The following is a 21,143-nucleotide window of genomic DNA, read 5'->3' on the forward strand; positions in this document are numbered from 1 at the left end:
CAAATGGCACAGGTTGAAGGGCCAGGAAGCTCCTCCTCCACATTGCCTTCCCAGGTGCTGCTGGAGGGCTGTGGCTCAGGAAGGTGTGCTGGGGAGGCATCTGCTCTGTGGGCTGCTGCAGGGCTGCTCTCCTGCCCTGTGGATGCATGGGAGGCATCCTGGGCAGGCTGATGTTGCTGCTCCCTGCCGCACAGCTGCGCAGCTCGGACAGCGAGCCATCGTGTAAATCTGGCAGCCTGGCTTTGCAGGGAGCTGATCAGCCGCGCAGTCATCGCTGCCTCGTCCAGGCCAAAGAAGGACAGGCCTGAGCTGAGAAGGCGCTGTACTGCAGATGCTGCCCCGTGGTCAGCCCCAAAGAGCTGCCTCAGCTCCTGCCGCAGCCAGGGTAGCACGGGCTGGAACACAGATGGGGGCTGGAGGAATGGGGCCGCCCTACTGCGCATCTGGCGTCGTTGGCGTCTTCTGGCCCTCCTACGCTGTCTGAGGACCAATTCTTCATAGCTGATGTCTGCCTCCACAAAGTGCAGAATGAACATCACCCTGCCTCTGCACAGGGGGCACTTGCGCCTTCTCCGGACACACTGCCGGATGCAGCGAAAGCAAAACCAGTGTTTGCACGGCATGACAAAGCTGGCATCAGTCACGCTGTCCAGGCAAATGGGGCAGCGATGATCCAGCTCAGCAGCCATGCTGTCCAGCTGCGATGGTCTACAGGATAGTGCAGGGGATGAGGGGCTGCTCCTCACCACGCTGCTGCAGCAGCAGGGGTCACGCTAGGAAAGGAAGAGAGGCCACAGTCACTCGCTGAGCCCGGCAGGGAAGGAACAAGTGCCCACGTCCCTTGCCAAGTGCCCAATTCCCTCCCTCCCAGCTGCCCAGGGTGAGGTGTCCCCTTACCGGCTCCCTTTGCTGCTGGGGTCTTCTGAGTGCCCCGGCTGCCTGAGCCAGGCAGGTCGGGGAAGAAGCTCCGGTGGCTCTGGGGACGAGCACTGAGAGCGGCTGTCAGCAGCTCCCAGAACACGAGACCAGCACCAAGGCAAGACTTGCCGCTCGCTCCAAACCTCACAGACACGCTCGGCTGGAGTTCAGGCACAAGCCAGACTGAGAGAGAGACTCTGTGGCCCGGCTACAAGCAGTGAGGGCCAGGACGTCACAATCCACCTTAGTGACGTGCTGCGTGTGTCACTGCCAGTGACATCACAATGGGCCATCATCATCTGCTGCACTCCAACCACAGCAATGGCGCTCATCTTTTCCACAGTGTCTCTTTCCACTTTATTATCCAACATCCATATTGAAACTTGCCTGCTTTCTGGCCAGTGGATTGTTACTGGAAATGTACTGAATGCGCATCTTAGAATATAAAAAGGCTTGCTTAGAAGAATGAGAGTGAGAGATACATTATGAGAGAGATACATTATGATCATGTTCATCACAGAAGTAAATAAATCCAGAAACTGGAGCATAGGAAGATCCACACAAATATGCACAGGAACTTGTTTATGGTGAGGGTGACAGAGCACTGGAACAGGCTGCCCGGGGGGTTGTGGAGTCTCCTTCTCTGGAGATATTCAAGGACCGCCTGGACACTTAGCTGTGCAAGGAAGAGGGCAAAATAAGGGCTACTGGGGTTGAACGGGTCATTCAAGGGATTGTACCAGACTCCGTGGGCAATGATGGCAGACTGCAAAGGGAGGGAGTAGGGCAGGGGGATGCTGGGGATGCTGCTGTTCTAGCAGTTCCTGGATCGCTTATGAAGGTGGTGAGACGGACAGCCCTGCTGAAGAGCCTTTCTACTAATGCACTCAGCCTGAGTGACAAGCAGGAGGAACTGGAAACTGTGATGCACTCGGAAAGTTATGACATTGTTGCTATCACAGAAACGTGGTGGGATGACTCCCACAATTGGGATACTGCCATCGACAGCTATAGACTCTTTAGGAGAGATAGGCAAGGTAGGAAGGGGGGGGGGGGGAGTTGTTCTCTATGTCAGAGATTGGATAAACTGTGAGGAGCTCCCTATGAGAAACAGTCAGGAACAGGTTGAGAGCTTGTGGGTTAGGATTAGAGATGGACTAATAAAGGCCAACTGGTACTAGGTGTATACTACAGGCTACCTGATCAAGGGGAGGCTGTTGACGAGGCTTCCTTGCTCCAGATGTGTGAGGCGTCTGGCTCACAGGCTCCTGTCCTGGTGGGGGACTTCAACCATCTGGGCATCTGTTGGAAAAACCACACGGTGAGCTGCAAGAGCTCCAGAAGGCTCTTGGAATCCATTGATGATAGCTTTCTGGTTCAGGTATTGGACAGACCGACCAGAGGTGAAGTGTTGCTGGACCTGCTGCTCACCAACGCTGAGGAGATCATCAAAGGCATCAAGGTTGGAGGCTGCCTGGGCTCCAGCGACCATGCCCTGGTTGAGTTTGTGATCTCAAGCGATGTGGGCCTGGCAAAGAGCAGGACCAGGACGCTGAACTTTAGAAGAGCAGACTTCAAGCTACTCAATGGATTGCTGGCCAAGATCCCCTGGCTCCCTGCCCTCAAAGACAAGGACGTTGAGGAGAGCTGGCTGCTCTTCAAGGATGCCCTCCTGGAAGCACAAGAGGTGTCCATTCCCCTGAATAAGAAAGTGGGCAGGCAAGGTAGGAAACCGGCATGGCTCAGCGAGGACCTGCTGAGAGAACTGAGGGCGAAGAAAGGGGTGTACAAGCTCTGGAAACAAGGCTGTGTCACCTGGGAAGAATACAGGGGTGCCATCCAGACTTGCAGACAAGGGATCAGGGAAGCCAAGGCGCAGGCAGAACTGAACATGGCGAGGGACATGAAAAACAATAAGAAAACCTTCTACAGGTACATTGGCCAGAAGAGACAGGCCAAAACGGGCGTACCTGCTTTGGTAAATTTAAAAGGAGAACTGGCTTCAACAGATGAAGAGAAAGCTGAGGTGCTGAATGAGTTCTTCACCTCAGTCTTCACTGGTGGCCAGGATTCTAGTCTTTTTCACGACCCTAAGCCCTGCAACCCCAAACCTCTATGTGGGGACCAAGGAGGTAAATCCCTCCCCACTGTAAGGGTAGAGCAAGTCTGAGAGTGCCTCCTTAGAATGAATGAGTACAAGTCTATGGGGCCAGATGGCGTGCATCCCAGGGTCCTGAAGGAGCTGGCTGAGGTGGTTGCCGAGCCGCTCTCCACCATATTTGAGAAGTCGTGGCTGTCAGGTGAGGTCCCGGACGATTGGTGGAAGGGTCACGTCACTCCCATATACAAGAAGGGGAGCAGGGAGGACCCGGGGAAATACAGGCTGGTGAATCTCACCTCCGTGCCTGGGAAGATTATGGAACAGATCCTCCTGGACGACATGCTCGATCACATAAAGAATGAGCATGTGATCCGAGACAGCCAGCACAGCTTCACCAGGGGAAGGTCATGCTTAACTAATCTTGTGGCCTTCTATGATGGAGTGACGGCATTAGTGGACGAAGGGAAGGCGACCGATGTCATTTACCTGGACCTGAGCAAGGCCTTTGACATGGTCCCCCACCACATCTTCATCTCCAAATTGGAGGGAAGTGGGTTTGATGGGTGGACAACTAGATGGATAAGCAATTGGTTGAATGGCCGCAGACAGAAGGTGGTGGTCAATGGCTCTATGTCCAAGTGGAGGCCGGTAACGAGCGGTCTCCCTCAAGGGTCTGTTTTGGGACCGGTGCTCTTTTACATCTTTATTAATGACATTGATGAGGGAATGGAGTGCGCCCTCAGCAAGTTTGCTGACCACAGCAAGCTGAGTGGTGCGGTAATACGGTGGAAGGAAGGGATGCCATTCAGAGGAACCTCAACAGTCTGGAAAGCTGGGCTCGGGTGAACCTAATGAGGTTCAACACAGCAAAGTGCAAGGTTTTGCACTTGGGCCGGAAGAACCCTAGTCACCTGTACAGGCTGAGAGGAGTGGTCCTTGAGTGCAGCTCGGCAGAGAAGGAGCAGGGGGTCCTGATGGACGAAAGACTCAACATGAGCCAGCAGTGCGCTCTAGCAGCTCGGATAGCAAATGGGATCCTGGACTCCATCAGGAGAGGGGTTGTCGGCAGGGATAGGGAGGTGATTGTCCCTCTCTACTCTGCTCCTGTGAGGCCCCATCTGGAGTACTGTGTCCAGGTGTGGAGCCCTGAGTACAAGAAAGACATAGAGATTTTGGAAAGGGTCCAGAGGAGGGCCACGAAGATGATCAGGGAGCTGGAGCATCTCCCCTATGAGGACAGGCTGAGGGAGTTGGGCTTGTTCAGCCTAGAGAAGAGAAGGTTGCGGGGTGACCTCATTGCAGCCTTTCAATACCTGAAGGGCTGACAATAGCAGGACTAGGGGAATTGGTTTTAAGTTAAAAGAGGGAAGATTTAGGTTGGATGTTAGGGGGAAATTCTTCACTGGGAGAGTGGTTAGGCCCTGGAAAAGGCTACCCAGGGAGCTTGTGGATGCCCCGTCCTTGGAGGTGTTCAAGACCAGGTTGGACGGGGCCCTGGGAAACCTGATCTAGTAAATGTGTTTTTGGGGGCCCTGCCAGGAAGAGTGTTGGAACTACATGATCCGTGATTTCCCTTCTAACCAGAGTCATTCTGTGTGATTCTGTGTGTGATTCTGTGTAAGCAGAGCACATTGTAAAGATGTGGTTGCGCTTGACTGGTGGAGATGACCCACCTCATGCCCTGCATAGAAGTAAAGCTGTGCCTCCCGTCTCCACATTTCCCTTTGCAGTGTGCTGTGGGAGGTCCCAAGGGAGAGGTAGCAGCAGCATGGGAGGCCTCCAGGCCCAGCAGAGGTCAGACCTGCCCTGTGCACGGCGCAGACGGATGCACTGGTGGCAACATGAATAATTTTTATGGAATTTTATTGGGGAATCAATTCTTAGGAAGGGTGGATAAGGGTAGGACAAGGGGAAATGGTTTCAGGTTAAGGGAGGGAAGATTTAGGATGGATGTCAGGGGGAAGTTCTGTACTATGAGAGTGGTGAGGTGGGGGAACAGGTTGCCCAGTGAGGCTGTGGATGCCTCTCCCTGTAGGTGTTCAAGGCCAGGTGGATGGGGCCCTGGGCAGCCTGGTCTAATAAATATGGAGGTTGGTGGCCCTGCCTGTGGCAGGGAGGGATGAAGATTGTTGATGTTTGTGGCCCCTTCCAACATGGGCCATTCTGCAGCTCTGGTCTGACGCAGTCCGAGCCCCTGAGGGCTGGTTGTGGCCCAGCAGCAGGCACGGCTGTGTTCTGGCCAGCTGCTGGGGTGGTGTCCTATTGCCGCCTGCGGGGTGGCCTCTTGGCAGGAGGTGCAGAGTCCTCAGCGGTGTGAGTCCTCCTCCTCTTCGGAGCTCGACGAGGCGCCCTGCGTGAGCGCTCCCTGCCCGTGCTGGCACTGGAGGGACCTGGCACTGCCTCCCCCGGCTCCTCTTGGGCGGCTTCTTGGGCCACGTCCACCGGAGCCGGGTTGGATGGAGGCTGGCTGGGTCCCTCACAAATGGCACAGGTTGAAGGGCCAGGAAGCTCCTCCTCCACATTGCCTTCCCAGGTGCTGCTGGAGGGCTGTGGCTCAGGAAGGTGTGCTGGGGAGGCATCTGCTCTGTGGGCTGCTGCAGGGCTGCTCTCCTGCCCTGTGGATGCATGGGAGGCATCCTGGGCAGGCTGATGTTGCTGCTCCCTGCCGCAGAGCTGCGCAGCTCGGACAGCGAGCCATCGTGTAAATCTGGCAGCCTGGCTTTGCAGGGAGCTGATCAGCCGCGCAGTCATCGCTGCCTCGTCCAGGCCAAAGAAGGACAGGCCTGAGCTGAGAAGGCGCTGTACTGCAGATGCTGCCCCGTGGTCAGCCCCAAAGAGCTGCCTCAGCTCCTGCCGCAGCCAGGGTAGCACGGGCTGGAACACAGATGGGGGCTGGAGGAATGGGGCCGCCCTACTGCGCATCTGGCGTCGTTGGCGTCTTCTGGCCCTCCTACGCTGTCTGAGGACCAATTCTTCATAGCTGATGTCTGCCTCCACAAAGTGCAGAATGAACATCACCCTGCCTCTGCACAGGGGGCACTTGCGCCTTCTCCGGACACACCGCCGGATGCAGCGAAAGCAAAACCAGTGTTTGCACGGCATGACAAAGCTGGCATCAGTCACGCTGTCCAGGCAAATGGGGCAGCGATGATCCAGCTCAGCAGCCATGCTGTCCAGCTGCGATGGTCTACAGGATAGTGCAGGGGATGAGGGGCTGCTCCTCACCACGCTGCTGCAGCAGCAGGGGTCACGCTAGGAAAGGAAGAGAGGCCACGGTCAGTCGCTGAGCCCGGCAGGGGAGGAACAAGTGCCCACGTCCCTTGCCAAGTGCCCAATTCCCTCCCTCCCAGCTGCCCAGGGTGAGGTGTCCCCTTACCGGCTCCCTTTGCTGCTGGGGCCTTCTGGGTGCCCCGGCTGCCTGAACCAGGCAGGTCAGGGAAGAAGCTCCGGTGGCTCTGGGGACGAGCACTGAGAGCAGCTGTCAGCAGCTCCCAGAACACGAGACCAGCACCAAGGCAAGACTTGCCGCTCGCTCCAAACCTCACAGACACGCTCGGCTGGAGTTCAGGCACAAGCCAGACTGAGAGAGAGACTCTGTGGCCCGGCTACAAGCAGTGAGGGCCAGGACGTCACAATCCACCTTAGTGACGTGCTGCGTGTGTCACTGCCAGTGACATCACAATGGGCCATCATCATCTGCTGCACTCCAACCACAGCAATGGCGCTCATCTTTTCCACAGTGTCTCTTTCCACTTTATTATCCAACATCCATATTGAAACTTGCCTGCTTTCTGGCCAGTGGATTGTTACTGGAAATGTACTGAATGCGCATCTTAGAATATAAAAAGGCTTGCTTAGAAGAATGAGAGTGAGAGATACATTATGAGAGAGATACATTACGATCATGTTCATCACAGAAGTAAATAAATCCAGAAACTGGAGCATAGGAAGATCCACACAAATATGCACAGGAACTTGTTTATGGTGAGGGTGACAGAGCACTGGAACAGGCTGCCCGGGGGGTTGTGGAGTCTCCTTCTCTGGAGATATTCAAGGACCGCCTGGACACATAGCTGTGCAAGGAAGAGGGCAAAATAAGGGCTACTGGGGTTGAACGGGTCATTCAAGGGATTGTACCAGACTCCGTGGGCAATGATGGCAGACTGCAAAGGGAGGGAGTAGGGCAGGGGGATGCTGGGGATGCTGCTGTTCTAGCGGATCCTGGATCCCTTATAAAGGTGTCAGGATGGACAGCCCGGCTGAAGAGCCTTTCTACTAATGCACTCAGCCTGAGTGACAAGCAGGAGGAACTGGAAACTGTGATGCACTCGGAAAGTTATGACATTGTTGCTATCACAGAAACGTGGTGGGATGACTCCCACAATTGGGATACTGCCATCGACAGCTATAGACTCTTTAGGAGAGATAGGCAAGGTAGGAAGGGGGGGGGGGGAGTTGTTCTCTATGTCAGAGATTGGATAAACTGTGAGGAGCTCCCTATGAGAAACAGGAACAGGTTGAGAGCTTGTGGGTTAGGATTAGAGATGGGACTAATAAAGGCCAGCTGGTACTAGGTGTATACTACAGGCTACCTGATCAAGGGGAGGCTGTTGACGAGGCTTCCTTGCTCCAGATGTGTGAGGCGTCTGGCTCACAGGCTCCTGTCCTGGTGGGGGACTTCAACCATCTGGGCATCTGTTGGAAAAACCACACGGTGAGCTGCAAGAGCTCCAGAAGGCTCTTGGAATCCATTGATGATAGCTTTCTGGTTCAGGTATTGGACAGACCGACCAGAGGTGAAGTGTTGCTGGACCTGCTGCTCACCAACGCTGAGGAGATCATCAAAGGCATCAAGGTTGGAGGCTGCCTGGGCTCCAGCGACCATGCCCTGGTTGAGTTTGTGATCTCAAGCGATGTGGGCCTGGCAAAGAGCAGGACCAGGACGCTGAACTTTAGAAGAGCAGACTTCAAGCTACTCAATGGATTGCTGGCCAAGATCCCCTGGCTCCCTGCCCTCAAAGACAAGGACGTTGAGGAGAGCTGGCTGCTCTTCAAGGATGCCCTCCTGGAAGCACAAGAGGTGTCCATTCCCCTGAATAAGAAAGTGGGCAGGCAAGGTAGGAAACCGGCATGGCTCAGCGAGGACCTGCTGAGAGAACTGAGGGCGAAGAAAGGGGTGTACAAGCTCTGGAAACAAGGCTGTGTCACCTGGGAAGAATACAGGGGTGCCATCCAGACTTGCAGACAAGGGATCAGGGAAGCCAAGGTGCAGGCAGAACTGAACATGGCGAGGGACATGAAAAACAATAAGAAAACCTTCTACAGGTACATTGGCCAGAAGAGACAGGCCAAAACGGGCGTACCTGCTTTGGTAAATTTAAAAGGAGAACTGGCTTCAACAGATGAAGAGAAAGCTGAGGTGCTGAATGAGTTCTTCACCTCAGTCTTCACTGGTGGCCAGGATTCTAGTCTTTTTCACGACCCTAAGCCCTGCATCCCCAAACCTCTATGTGGGGACCAAGGAGGTAAATCCCTCCCCACTGTAAGGGTAGAGCAAGTCTGAGAGTGCCTCCTTAGAATGAATGAGTACAAGTCTATGGGGCCAGATGGCGTGCATCCCAGGGTCCTGAAGGAGCTGGCTGAGGTGGTTGCCGAGCCGCTCTCCACCATTTTTGAGAAGTCGTGGCTGTCAGGTGAGGTCCCGGACGATTGGTGGAAGGGTCACGTCACTCCCATATACAAGAAGGGGAGCAGGGAGGACCCGGGGAAATACAGGCTGGTGAATCTCACCTCCGTGCCTGGGAAGATTATGGAACAGATCCTCCTGGACGACATGCTCGATCACATAAAGAATGAGCATGTGATCCGAGACAGCCAGCACAGCTTCACCAGGGGAAGGTCATGCTTAACTAATCTTGTGGCCTTCTATGATGGAGTGACGGCATTAGTGGACGAAGGGAAGGCGACCGATGTCATTTACCTGGACCTGAGCAAGGCCTTTGACATGGTCCCCCACCACATCTTCATCTCCAAATTGGAGGGAAGTGGGTTTGATGGGTGGACAACTAGATGGATAAGCAATTGGTTGAATGGCCGCAGACAGAGGGTGGTGGTCAATGGCTCTATGTCCAAGTGGAGGCCGGTAACGAGCGGTCTCCCTCAAGGGTCTGTTTTGGGACCGGTGCTCTTTTACATCTTTATTAATGACATTGATGAGGGAATGGAGTGCACCCTCAGCAAGTTTGCTGACCACAGCAAGCTGAGTGGTGCGGTAATACGGTGGAAGGAAGGGATGCCATTCAGAGGAACCTCAACAGTCTGGAAAGCTGGGCTCGGGTGAACCTAATGAGGTTCAACACAGCAAAGTGCAAGGTTTTGCACTTGGGCCGGAAGAACCCTAGTCACCTGTACAGGCTGAGAGGAGTGGTCCTTGAGTGCAGCTCGGCAGAGAAGGAGCAGGGGGTCCTGATGGACGAAAGACTCAACATGAGCCAGCAGTGCGCTCTAGCAGCTCGGATAGCAAATGGGATCCTGGACTCCATCAGGAGAGGGGTTGTCGGCAGGGATAGGGAGGTGATTGTCCCTCTCTACTCTGCTCCTGTGAGGCCCCATCTGGAGTACTGTGTCCAGGTGTGGAGCCCTGAGTACAAGAAAGACATAGAGATTTTGGAAAGGGTCCAGAGGAGGGCCACGAAGATGATCAGGGAGCTGGAGCATCTCCCCTATGAGGACAGGCTGAGGGAGTTGGGCTTGTTCAGCCTAGAGAAGAGAAGGTTGCGGGGTGACCTCATTGCAGCCTTTCAATACCTGAAGGGCTGACAATAGCAGGACTAGGGGAATTGGTTTTAAGTTAAAAGAGGGAAGATTTAGGTTGGATGTTAGGGGGAACTTCTTCACTGGGAGAGTGGTTAGGCCCTGGAAAAGGCTACCCAGGGAGCTTGTGGATGCCCTGTCCTTGGAGGTGTTCAAGACCAGGTTGGACGGGGCCCTGGGCAACCTGATCTAGTAAATGTGTTTTTGGTGGCCCTGCCAGGCAGAGTGTTGGAACTACATGATCCGTGATGTCCCTTCTAACCAGGGTCATTCTGTGTGATTCTGTGTGTGATTCTGTGTAAGCAGAGCACATTGTAAAGATGCGGTTGCGCTTGACTGGTGGAGATGACCCACCTCATGCCCTGCATAGAAGTAAAGCTGTGCCTCCCGTCTCCACATTTCCCTTTGCAGTGTGCTGTGGGAGGTCCCAAGGGAGAGGTAGCAGCAGCATGGGAGGCCTCCAGGCCCAGCAGAGGTCAGACCTGCCCTGTGCGCGGCGCAGACGGATGCACTGGTGGCAACATGAATAATTTTTATGGAATTTTATTGGGGAATCAATTCTTAGGAAGGTTGGATAAGGGTAGGACAAGGGGAAATGGTTTCAGGTTAAGGGAGGGAAGATTTAGGATGGATGTCAGGGGGAAGTTCTGTACTATGAGAGTGGTGAGGTGGGGGAACAGGCTGCCCAGTGAGGCTGTGGATGCCTCACCCTGTAGGTGTTCAAGGCCAGATGGATGGGGCCCTGGGCAGCCTGGTCTAATAAATACGGAGGTTGGTGGCCCTGCCTGTAGCAGGAAGGGTTGAAAATTGTTGATGTTTGAGGCCCCTTCCAACATGGGCCATTCAGCGTCTCTGTGGTCCGATTCGGTCCGAGCCCCTGAGGGCTGCTTGTGGCCTAGTTGCAGGCCCGGCCGTGTTCTGGCCAGCTGCTGGGGTGGTGTCCTAGCACTGCCTGCGGGGTGGCCTCTTGGCAGGAGGTGCAGAGTCCTCCGAGGTGTGAGTCCTCCTCCTCTTTGGGGCTCGCCGAGGCGCCCTGCGTGAGCGCTCCCTGCCCGTGCTGGCACTGGAGGGACCTGGCACTGCCTCCCCCAGCTCCTCTTGGGCGGCTTCTTGGGCCACATCCACCGGAGCCGGGTTGGATGGAGGCTGGCTGGGTCCCTCACAGATGGCACTGGTTGAAGGGCCAGGAAGCTCCTCCTCCACATTGCTTTCCCAGGTGCTGCTGGAGGGCTGTGGCTCAGGAAGGTGTGCTGGGGAGGCTTCTGCTCCATGGGCCGCTACAGGGCTGCTCTCCTGCCCTGTGGATGCATGGGAGGCATCCTGGGCAGGCTGATGTTGCTGCTCCCTGCCGCACAGCTGCGCAGCTCGGACAGCGAGCCATCGTGCAAAGCGGGCAGCCTGGCATTGCAGGGAGCTGATCAGCCGCGCAGTCAGCGCTGCCTCGTCCAGGCCAAAGAAGGACCGGCCTGAGCTGACAAGGCGCTGTACTGCAGAGCGTGCCCCGTGGTCAGCCCCAGAGAGCTGCCTCAGCTCCTGCCGCAGCATGGGCACCAGGGGCTGGGACACAGATCGGAGCTGGAGGAGTGGGGCTGCCCTGTGTGCCCTAGTGCGCACCTGGCGTCGTCTGCGTCCTCTTCTGGCCCTTGGCTCATACTGTCGGAGGACAAACTCTTCATAAGTGTTGTCAGCACGCACCAAGTGCCGGATGGACATCACCCTGCCTCTGCACAGGGGGCACTTGCGCCTCCTCTGGAACCAGCGCCGGATGCAGCCAAAGCAAAACCGGTGCATGCACGGCATTACATGGCTGGCATCAGTCACGCTGTCCAGGCAGATAATGCAGCGATAGTCCATCGCAGTGGCCATGCTGTTCAGCTGTGATGGAGGACAGGAGAGCTCAGGCGATGATGGGCTGCTCCTCACCACGCTGCTGCAGCAGCAGGGGTCACGCTAGGAAAGGAAGAGAGGCCACAGTCACTCGCTGAGCCCGGCAGGGAAGGAACAAGTGCCCACGTCCCTTGCCAAGTGCCCAATTCCCTCCCTCCCAGCTGCCCAGGGTGAGGTGTCCCCTTACCGGCTCCCTTTGCTGCTGGGGTCTTCTGAGTGCCCCGGCTGCCTGAGCCAGGCAGGTCGGGGAAGAAGCTCTGGTGGCTCTGGGGACGAGCACTGAGAGCGGCTGTCAGCAGCTCCCAGAACACGAGACCAGCACCAAGGCAAGACTTGCCGCTCGCTCCAAACCTCACAGACACGCTCGGCTGGAGTTCAGGCACAAGCCAGACTGAGAGAGAGACTCTGTGGCCCGGCTACAAGCAGTGAGGGCCAGGACGTCACAATCCACCTTAGTGACGTGCTGCGTGTGTCACTGCCAGTGACATCACAATGGGCCATCATCATCTGCTGCACTCCAACCACAGCAATGGCGCTCATCTTTTCCACAGTGTCTCTTTCCACTTTATTATCCAACATCCATATTGAAACTTGCCTGCTTTCTGGCCAGTGGATTGTTACTGGAAATGTACTGAATGCGCATCTTAGAATATAAAAAGGCTTGCTTAGAAGAATGAGAGTGAGAGATACATTATGAGAGAGATACATTATGATCATGTTCATCACAGAAGTAAATAAATCCAGAAACTGGAGCATAGGAAGATCCACACAAATATGCACAGGAACTTGTTTATGGTGAGGGTGACAGAGCACTGGAACAGGCTGCCCGGGGGGTTGTGGAGTCTCCTTCTCTGGAGATATTCAAGGACCGTCTGGACACTTAGCTGTGCAAGGAAGAGGGCAAAATAAGGGCCACTGGGGTTGAACGGGTCATTCAAGGGATTGTACCAGACTCCGTGGGCAATGATGGCAGACTGCAAAGGGAGGGAGTAGGGCAGGGGGATGCTGGGGATGCTGCTGTTCTAGCGGATCCTGGATCCCTTATAAAGGTGTCAGGATGGACAGCCCGGCTGAAGAGCCTTTCTACTAATGCACTCAGCCTGAGTGACAAGCAGGAGGAACTGGAAACTGTGATGCACTCGGAAAGTTATGACATTGTTGCTATCACAGAAACGTGGTGGGATGACTCCCACAATTTGGATACTGCCATCGACAGCTATAGACTCTTTAGGAGAGATAGGCAAGGTAGGAAGGGGGGGGGAGTTGTTCTCTATGTCAGAGATTGGATAAACTGTGAGGAGCTCCCTATGAGAAACAGGAACAGGTTGAGAGCTTGTGGGTTAGGATTAGAGATGGGACTAATAAAGGCCAGCTGGTACTAGGTGTATACTACAGGCTACCTGATCAAGGGGAGGCTGTTGACGAGGCTTCCTTGCTCCAGATGTGTGAGGCGTCTGGCTCACAGGCTCCTGTCCTGGTGGGGGACTTCAACCATCTGGGCATCTGTTGGAAAAACCACACGGTGAGCTGCAAGAGCTCCAGAAGGCTCTTGGAATCCATTGATGATAGCTTTCTGGTTCAGGTATTGGACAGACCGACCAGAGGTGAAGTGTTGCTGGACCTGCTGCTCACCAACGCTGAGGAGATCATCAAAGGCATCAAGGTTGGAGGCTGCCTGGGCTCCAGCGACCATGCCCTGGTTGAGTTTGTGATCTCAAGCGATGTGGGCCTGGCAAAGAGCAGGACCAGGACGCTGAACTTTAGAAGAGCAGACTTCAAGCTACTCAATGGATTGCTGGCCAAGATCCCCTGGCTCCCTGCCCTCAAAGACAAGGACGTTGAGGAGAGCTGGCTGCTCTTCAAGGATGCCCTCCTGGAAGCACAAGAGGTGTCCATTCCCCTGAATAAGAAAGTGGGCAGGCAAGGTAGGAAACCGGCATGGCTCAGCGAGGACCTGCTGAGAGAACTGAGGGCGAAGAAAGGGGTGTACAAGCTCTGGAAACAAGGCTGTGTCACCTGGGAAGAATACAGGGGTGCCATCCAGACTTGCAGACAAGGGATCAGGGAAGCCAAGGCGCAGGCAGAACTGAACATGGCGAGGGACATGAAAAACAATAAGAAAACCTTCTACAGGTACATTGGCCAGAAGAGACAGGCCAAAACGGGCGTACCTGCTTTGGTAAATTTAAAAGGAGAACTGGCTTCAACAGATGAAGAGAAAGCTGAGGTGCTGAATGAGTTCTTCACCTCAGTCTTCACTGGTGGCCAGGATTCTAGTCTTTTTCACGACCCTAAGCCCTGCATCCCCAAACCTCTATGTGGGGACCAAGGAGGTAAATCCCTCCCCACTGTAAGGGTAGAGCAAGTCTGAGAGTGCCTCCTTAGAATGAATGAGTACAAGTCTATGGGGCCAGATGGCGTGCATCCCAGGGTCCTGAAGGAGCTGGCTGAGGTGGTTGCCGAGCCGCTCTCCACCATATTTGAGAAGTCGTGGCTGTCAGGTGAGGTCCCGGACGATTGGTGGAAGGGTCACGTCACTCCCATATACAAGAAGGGGAGCAGGGAGGACCCGGGGAAATACAGGCTGGTGAATCTCACCTCCGTGCCTGGGAAGATTATGGAACAGATCCTCCTGGACGACATGCTCGATCACATAAAGAATGAGCATGTGATCCGAGACAGCCAGCACAGCTTCACCAGGGGAAGGTCATGCTTAACTAATCTTGTGGCCTTCTATGATGGAGTGACGGCATTAGTGGACGAAGGGAAGGCGACCGATGTCATTTACCTGGACCTGAGCAAGGCCTTTGACATGGTCCCCCACCACATCTTCATCTCCAAATTGGAGGGAAGTGGGTTTGATGGGTGGACAACTAGATGGATAAGCAATTGGTTGAATGGCCGCAGACAGAGGGTGGTGGCCAATGGCTCTATGTCCAAGTGGAGGCCGGTAACGAGCGGTCTCCCTCAAGGGTCTGTTTTGGGACCGGTGCTCTTTTACATCTTTATTAATGACATTGATGAGGGAATGGAGTGCACCCTCAGCAAGTTTGCTGACCACAGCAAGCTGAGTGGTGCGGTAATACGGTGGAAGGAAGGGATGCCATTCAGAGGAACCTCAACAGTCTGGAAAGCTGGGCTCGGGTGAACCTAATGAGGTTCAACACAGCAAAGTGCAAGGTTTTGCACTTGGGCCGGAAGAACCCTAGTCACCTGTACAGGCTGAGAGGAGTGGTCCTTGAGTGCAGCTCGGCAGAGAAGGAGCAGGGGGTCCTGATGGACGAAAGACTCAACATGAGCCAGCAGTGCGCTCTAGCAGCTCGGATAGCAAATGGGATCCTGGACTCCATCAGGAGAGGGGTTGTCGGCAGGGATAGGGAGGTGATTGTCCCTCTCTACTCTGCTCCTGTGAGGCCCCATCTGGAGTACTGTGTCCAGGTGTGGAGCCCTGAGTACAAGAAAGACATAGAGATTTTGGAAAGGGTCCAGAGGAGGGCCACGAAGATGATCAGGGAGCTGGAGCATCTCCCCTATGAGGACAGGCTGAGGGAGTTGGGCTTGTTCAGCCTAGAGAAGAGAAGGTTGCGGGGTGACCTCATTGCAGCCTTTCAATACCTGAAGGGCTGACAATAGCAGGACTAGGGGAATTGGTTTTAAGTTAAAAGAGGGAAGATTTAGGTTGGATGTTAGGGGGAACTTCTTCACTGGGAGAGTGGTTAGGCCCTGGAAAAGGCTACCCAGGGAGCTTGTGGATGCCCTGTCCTTGGAGGTGTTCAAGACCAGGTTGGACGGGGCCCTGGGCAACCTGATCTAGTAAATGTGTTTTTGGTGGCCCTGCCAGGCAGAGTGTTGGAACTACATGATCCGTGATGTCCCTTCTAACCAGGGTCATTCTGTGTGATTCTGTGTGTGATTCTGTGTAAGCAGAGCACATTGTAAAGATGCGGTTGCGCTTGACTGGTGGAGATGACCCACCTCATGCCCTGCATAGAAGTAAAGCTGTGCCTCCCGTCTCCACATTTCCCTTTGCAGTGTGCTGTGGGAGGTCCCAAGGGAGAGGTAGCAGCAGCATGGGAGGCCTCCAGGCCCAGCAGAGGTCAGACCTGCCCTGTGCACGGCGCAGACGGATGCACTGGTGGCAACATGAATAATTTTTATGGAATTTTATTGGGGAATCAATTCTTAGGAAGGGTGGATAAGGGTAGGACAAGGGGAAATGGTTTCAGGTTAAGGGAGGGAAGATTTAGGATGGATGTCAGGGGGAAGTTCTGTACTATGAGAGTGGTGAGGTGGGGGAACAGGCTGCCCAGTGAGGCTGTGGATGCCTCACCCTGTAGGTGTTCAAGGCCAGGTGGATGGGGCACTGGGCAGCCTGGTGTAAGAAATACGGAGGTTGGTGGCCCTGCCTGTAGCAGGAAGGGTTGAAAATTGTTGATGTTTGAGGCCCCATCCAACATGGGCCATTCAGCGTCTCTGTGGTCCGATTCGGTCCGAGCCCCTGAGGGCTGCTTGTGGCCTAGTTGCAGGCCCGGCCGTGTTCTGGCCAGCTGCTGGGGTGGTGTCCTAGCACTGCCTGCGGGGTGGCCTCTTGGCAGGAGGTGCAGAGTCCTCCGAGGTGTGAGTCCTCCTCCTCTTTGGGGCTCGCCGAGGCACCCTGCGTGAGCGCTCCCTGCCCGTGCTGGCACTGGAGGGACCTGGCACTGCCTCCCCCAGCTCCTCTTGGGCGGCTTCTTGGGCCACATCCACCGGAGCCGGGTTGGATGGAGGCTGGCTGGGTCCCTCACAGATGGCACTGGTTGAAGGGCCAGGAAGCTCCTCCTCCACATTGCCTTCCCAGGTGCTGCTGGAGGGCTGTGGCTCAGGAAGGTGTGCTGGGGAGGCTTCTGCTCCATGGGCCGCTACAGGGCTGCTCTCCTGCCCTGTGGATGCATGGGAGGCATCCTGGGCAGGCTGATGTTGCTGCTCCCTGCCGCACAGCTGCGCAGCTCGGACAGCGAGCCATCGTGCAAAGCGGGCAGCCTGGCTTTGCAGGGAGCTGATCAGCCGCGCAGTCAGCGCTGCCTCGTCCAGGCCAAAGAAGGACCAGCCTGAGCTGACAAGGCGCTGTACTGCAGAGCGTGCCCCGTGGTCAGCCCCAGAGAGCTGCCTCAGCTCCTGCCGCAGCATGGGCACCAGGGGCTGGGACACAGATCGGAGCTGGAGGAGTGGGGCTGCCCTGTGTGCCCTAGTGCGCACCTGGCGTCGTCTGCGTCCTCTTCTGGCCCTTGGCTCATACTGTCGGAGGACAAACTCTTCATAAGTGTTGTCAGCACGCACCAAGTGCCGGATGGACATCACCCTGCCTCTGCACAGGGGGCACTTGCGCCTCCTCTGGAACCAGCGCCGGATGCAGCCAAAGCAAAACCGGTGCATGCACGGCATTACATGGCTGGCATCAGTCACGCTGTCCAGGCAGATAATGCAGCGATAGTCCATCGCAGTGGCCATGCTGTTCAGCTGTGATGGAGGACAGGAGAGCTCAGGCGATGATGGGCTGCTCCTCACCACGCTGCTGCAGCAGCAGGGGTCACGCTAGGAAAGGAAGAGAGGCCACAGTCACTCGCTGAGCCCGGCAGGGAAGGAACAAGTTCCCACGTCCCTTGCCAAGTGCCCAATTCCCTCCCTCCCAGCTGCCCAGGGTGAGGTGTCCCCTTACCGGCTCCCTTTGCTGCTGGGGTCTTCTGAGTGCCCCGGCTGCCTGAGCCAGGCAGGTCGGGGAAGAAGCTCCGGTGGCTCTGGGGACGAGCACTGAGAGCGGCTGTCAGCAGCTCCCAGAACACGAGACCAGCACCAAGGCAAGACTTGCCGCTCGCTCCAAACCTCACAGACACGCTCGGCTGGAGTTCAGGCACAAGCCAGACTGAGAGAGAGACTCTGTGGCCCGGCTACAAGCAGTGAGGGCCAGGACGTCACAATCCACCTTAGTGACGTGCTGCGTGTGTCACTGCCAGTGACATCACAATGGGCCATCATCATCTGCTGCACTCCAACCACAGCAATGGCGCTCATCTTTTCCACAGTGTCTCTTTCCACTTTATTATCCAACATCCATATTGAAACTTGCCTGCTTTCTGGCCAGTGGATTGTTACTGGAAATGTACTGAATGCGCATCTTAGAATATAAAAAGGCTTGCTTAGAAGAATGAGAGTGAGAGATACATTATGAGAGAGATACATTATGATCATGTTCATCACAGAAGTAAATAAATCCAGAAACTGGAGCATAGGAAGATCCACACAAATATGCACAGGAACTTGTTTATGGTGAGGGTGACAGAGCACTGGAACAGGCTGCCCTGGGGGTTGTGGAGTCTCCTTCTCTGGAGATATTCAAGGACCGCCTGGACACTTAGCTGTGCAAGGAAGAGGGCAAAATAAGGGCCACTGGGGTTGAACGGGTCATTCAAGGGATTGTACCAGACTCCGTGGGCAATGATGGCAGACTGCAAAGGGAGGGAGTAGGGCAGGGGGATGCTGGGGATGCTGCTGTTCTAGCGGATCCTGGATCCCTTATAAAGGTGTCAGGATGGACAGCCCGGCTGAAGAGCCTTTCTACTAATGCACTCAGCCTGAGTGACAAGCAGGAGGAACTGGAAACTGTGATGCACTCGGAAAGTTATGACATTGTTGCTATCACAGAAACGTGGTGGGATGACTCCCACAATTTGGATACTGCCATCGACAGCTATAGACTCTTTAGGAGAGATAGGCAAGGTAGGAAGGGGGGGGGAGTTGTTCTCTATGTCAGAGATTGGATAAACTGTGAGGAGCTCCCTATGAGAAACAGGAACAGGTTGAGAGCTTGTGGGTTAGGATTAGAGATGGGACTAATAAAGGCCAGCTGGTACTAGGTGTATACTACAGGCTACCTGATCAAGGGGAGGCTGTTGACGAGGCTTCCTTGCTCCAGATGTGTGAGGCGTCTGGCTCACAGGCTCCTGTCCTGGTGGGGGACTTCAACCATCTGGGCATCTGTTGGAAAAACCACACGGTGAGCTGCAAGAGCTCCAGAAGGCTCTTGGAATCCATTGATGATAGCTTTCTGGTTCAGGTATTGGACAGACCGACCAGAGGTGAAGTGTTGCTGGACCTGCTGCTCACCAACGCTGAGGAGATCATCAAAGGCATCAAGGTTGGAGGCTGCCTGGGCTCCAGCGACCATGCCCTGGTTGAGTTTGTGATCTCAAGCGATGTGGGCCTGGCAAAGAGCAGGACCAGGACGCTGAACTTTAGAAGAGCAGACTTCAAGCTACTCAATGGATTGCTGGCCAAGATCCCCTGGCTCCCTGCCCTCAAAGACAAGGACGTTGAGGAGAGCTGGCTGCTCTTCAAGGATGCCCTCCTGGAAGCACAAGAGGTGTCCATTCCCCTGAATAAGAAAGTGGGCAGGCAAGGTAGGAAACCGGCATGGCTCAGCGAGGACCTGCTGAGAGAACTGAGGGCGAAGAAAGGGGTGTACAAGCTCTGGAAACAAGGCTGTGTCACCTGGGAAGAATACAGGGGTGCCATCCAGACTTGCAGACAAGGGATCAGGGAAGCCAAGGCGCAGGCAGAACTGAACATGGTGAGGGACATGAAAAACAATAAGAAAACCTTCTACAGGTACATTGGCCAGAAGAGACAGGCCAAAACGGGCGTACCTGCTTTGGTAAATTTAAAAGGAGAACTGGCTTCAACAGATGAAGAGAAAGCTGAGGTGCTGAATGAGTTCTTCACCTCAGTCTTCACTGGTGGCCAGGATTCTAGTCTTTTTCACGACCCTAAGCCCTGCATCCCCAAACCTCTATGTGGGGACCAAGGAGGTAAATCCCTCCCCACTGTAAGGGTAGAGCAAGTCTGAGAGTGCCTCCTTAGAATGAATGAGTACAAGTCTATGGGGCCTGATGGCGTGCATCCCAGGGTCCTGAAGGAGCTGGCTGAGGTGGTTGCCGAGCCGCTCTCCACCATATTTGAGAAGTCGTGGCTGTCAGGTGAGGTCCCGGACGATTGGTGGAAGGGTCACGTCACTCCCATATACAAGAAGGGGAGCAGGGAGGACCCGGGGAAATACAGGCTGGTGAATCTCACCTCCGTGCCTGGGAAGATTATGGAACAGATCCTCCTGGACTACATGCTCGATCACATAAAGAATGAGCATGTGATCCGAGACAGCCAGCACAGCTTCACCAGGGGAAAGTCATGCTTAACTAATCTTGTGGCCTTCTATGATGGAGTGACGGCATTAGTGGACGAAGGGAAGGCGACCGATGTCATTTACCTGGACCTGAGCAAGGCCTTTGACATGGTCCCCCACCACATCTTCATCTCCAAATTGGAGGGAAGTGGGTTTGATGGGTGGACAACTAGATGGATAAGCAATTGGTTGAATGGCCGCAGACAGAGGGTGGTGGCCAATGGCTCTATGTCCAAGTGGAGGCCGGTAACGAGCGGTCTCCCTCAAGGGTCTGTTTTGGGACCGGTGCTCTTTTACATCTTTATTAATGACATTGATGAGGGAATGGAGTGCACCCTCAGCAAGTTTGCTGACCACAGCAAGCTGAGTGGTGCGGTAATACGGTAAAAGGAAGGGATGCCATTCAGAGGAACCTCAACAGTCTGGAAAGCTGGGCTCGGGTGAACCTAATGAGGTTCAACACAGCAAAGTGCAAGGTTTTGCACTTGGGCCGGAAGAACCCTAGTCACCTGTACAGGCTGAGAGGAGTGGTCCTTGAGTGCAGCTCGGCAGAGAAGGAGCAGGGGGTCCTGATGGACGAAAGACTCAACATGAGCCAGCAGTGCGCTCTAGCAGCTCGGATAGCAAATGGGATCCTGGACTCCATCAGGAGAGGGGTTGTCGGCAGGGATAGGGAGGTGATTGTCCCTCTCTACTCTGCTCCTGTGAGGCCCCATCTGGAGTACTGTGTCCAGGTGTGGAGCCCTGAGTACAAGAAAGACATAGAGATTTTGGAAAGGGTCCAGAGGAGGGCCACGAAGATGATCAGGGAGCTGGAGCATCTCCCCTATGAGGACAGGCTGAGGGAGTTGGGCTTGTTCAGCCTAGAGAAGAGAAGGTTGCGGGGTGACCTCATTGCAGCCTTTCAATACCTGAAGGGCTGACAATAGCAGGACTAGGGGAACTGGTTTTAAGTTAAAAGAGGGAAGATTTAGGTTGGATGTTAGGGGGAACTTCTTCACTGGGAGAGTGGTTAGGCCCTGGAAAAGGCTACCCAGGGAGCTTGTGGATGCCCCGTCCTTGGAGGTGTTCAAGACCAGGTTGGACGGGGCCCTGGGCAACCTGATCTAGTAAATGTGTTTTTGGTGGCCCTGCCAGGCAGAGTGTTGGAACTACATGATCCGTGATGTCCCTTCTAACCAGGGTCATTCTGTGTGATTCTGTGTGTGATTC

At 55.0% G+C, this 21,143-nt stretch overlaps 2 protein-coding genes across 2 annotated transcripts; both read right to left on the reverse strand.

Moving 5' to 3' along the window:
* Positions 1–10,409: 10,409 nt before the first annotated feature.
* LOC146753840 (uncharacterized) lies at positions 10,410–13,236 on the reverse strand. Its single transcript, XM_085528500.1, has 2 exons — positions 11,907–13,236; positions 10,410–11,782 (listed from the first exon to the last, which is right to left on the reverse strand). The coding sequence occupies exon 2, from the start codon at positions 11,696–11,698 to the stop codon at positions 10,775–10,777; it is 924 nt and encodes a 307-aa protein (XP_085384626.1). The 5' UTR covers positions 11,699–11,782; positions 11,907–13,236; the 3' UTR covers positions 10,410–10,774.
* A 2,631-nt stretch (positions 13,237–15,867) lies between these two features.
* On the reverse strand, positions 15,868–19,305 carry LOC146753841 (uncharacterized). Its single transcript, XM_085528266.1, has 2 exons — positions 17,415–19,305; positions 15,868–17,290 (listed from the first exon to the last, which is right to left on the reverse strand). Exon 2 carries the CDS (start codon positions 17,204–17,206, stop codon positions 16,283–16,285), a length of 924 nt encoding a protein of 307 aa, XP_085384392.1. The 5' UTR covers positions 17,207–17,290; positions 17,415–19,305; the 3' UTR covers positions 15,868–16,282.
* Between the last annotated feature and the right edge of the window lie 1,838 nt (positions 19,306–21,143).

The sequence above is a fragment of the Coturnix japonica genome, chromosome Z (assembly GCF_054131305.1).
Source record: "Coturnix japonica strain WE chromosome Z, WE-NBRP24, whole genome shotgun sequence".
NCBI lineage: Eukaryota > Metazoa > Chordata > Aves > Galliformes > Phasianidae > Coturnix > Coturnix japonica.

Bases quoted from the DNA above. Each gene is read 5' to 3' on its own strand.
- LOC146753840 (XM_085528500.1), bottom strand. From the start codon at position 11,698: ATGGCCACTGCGATGGACTATCGCTGCATTATCTGCCTGGACAGCGTG.
- LOC146753841 (XM_085528266.1), bottom strand. From the start codon at position 17,206: ATGGCCACTGCGATGGACTATCGCTGCATTATCTGCCTGGACAGCGTG.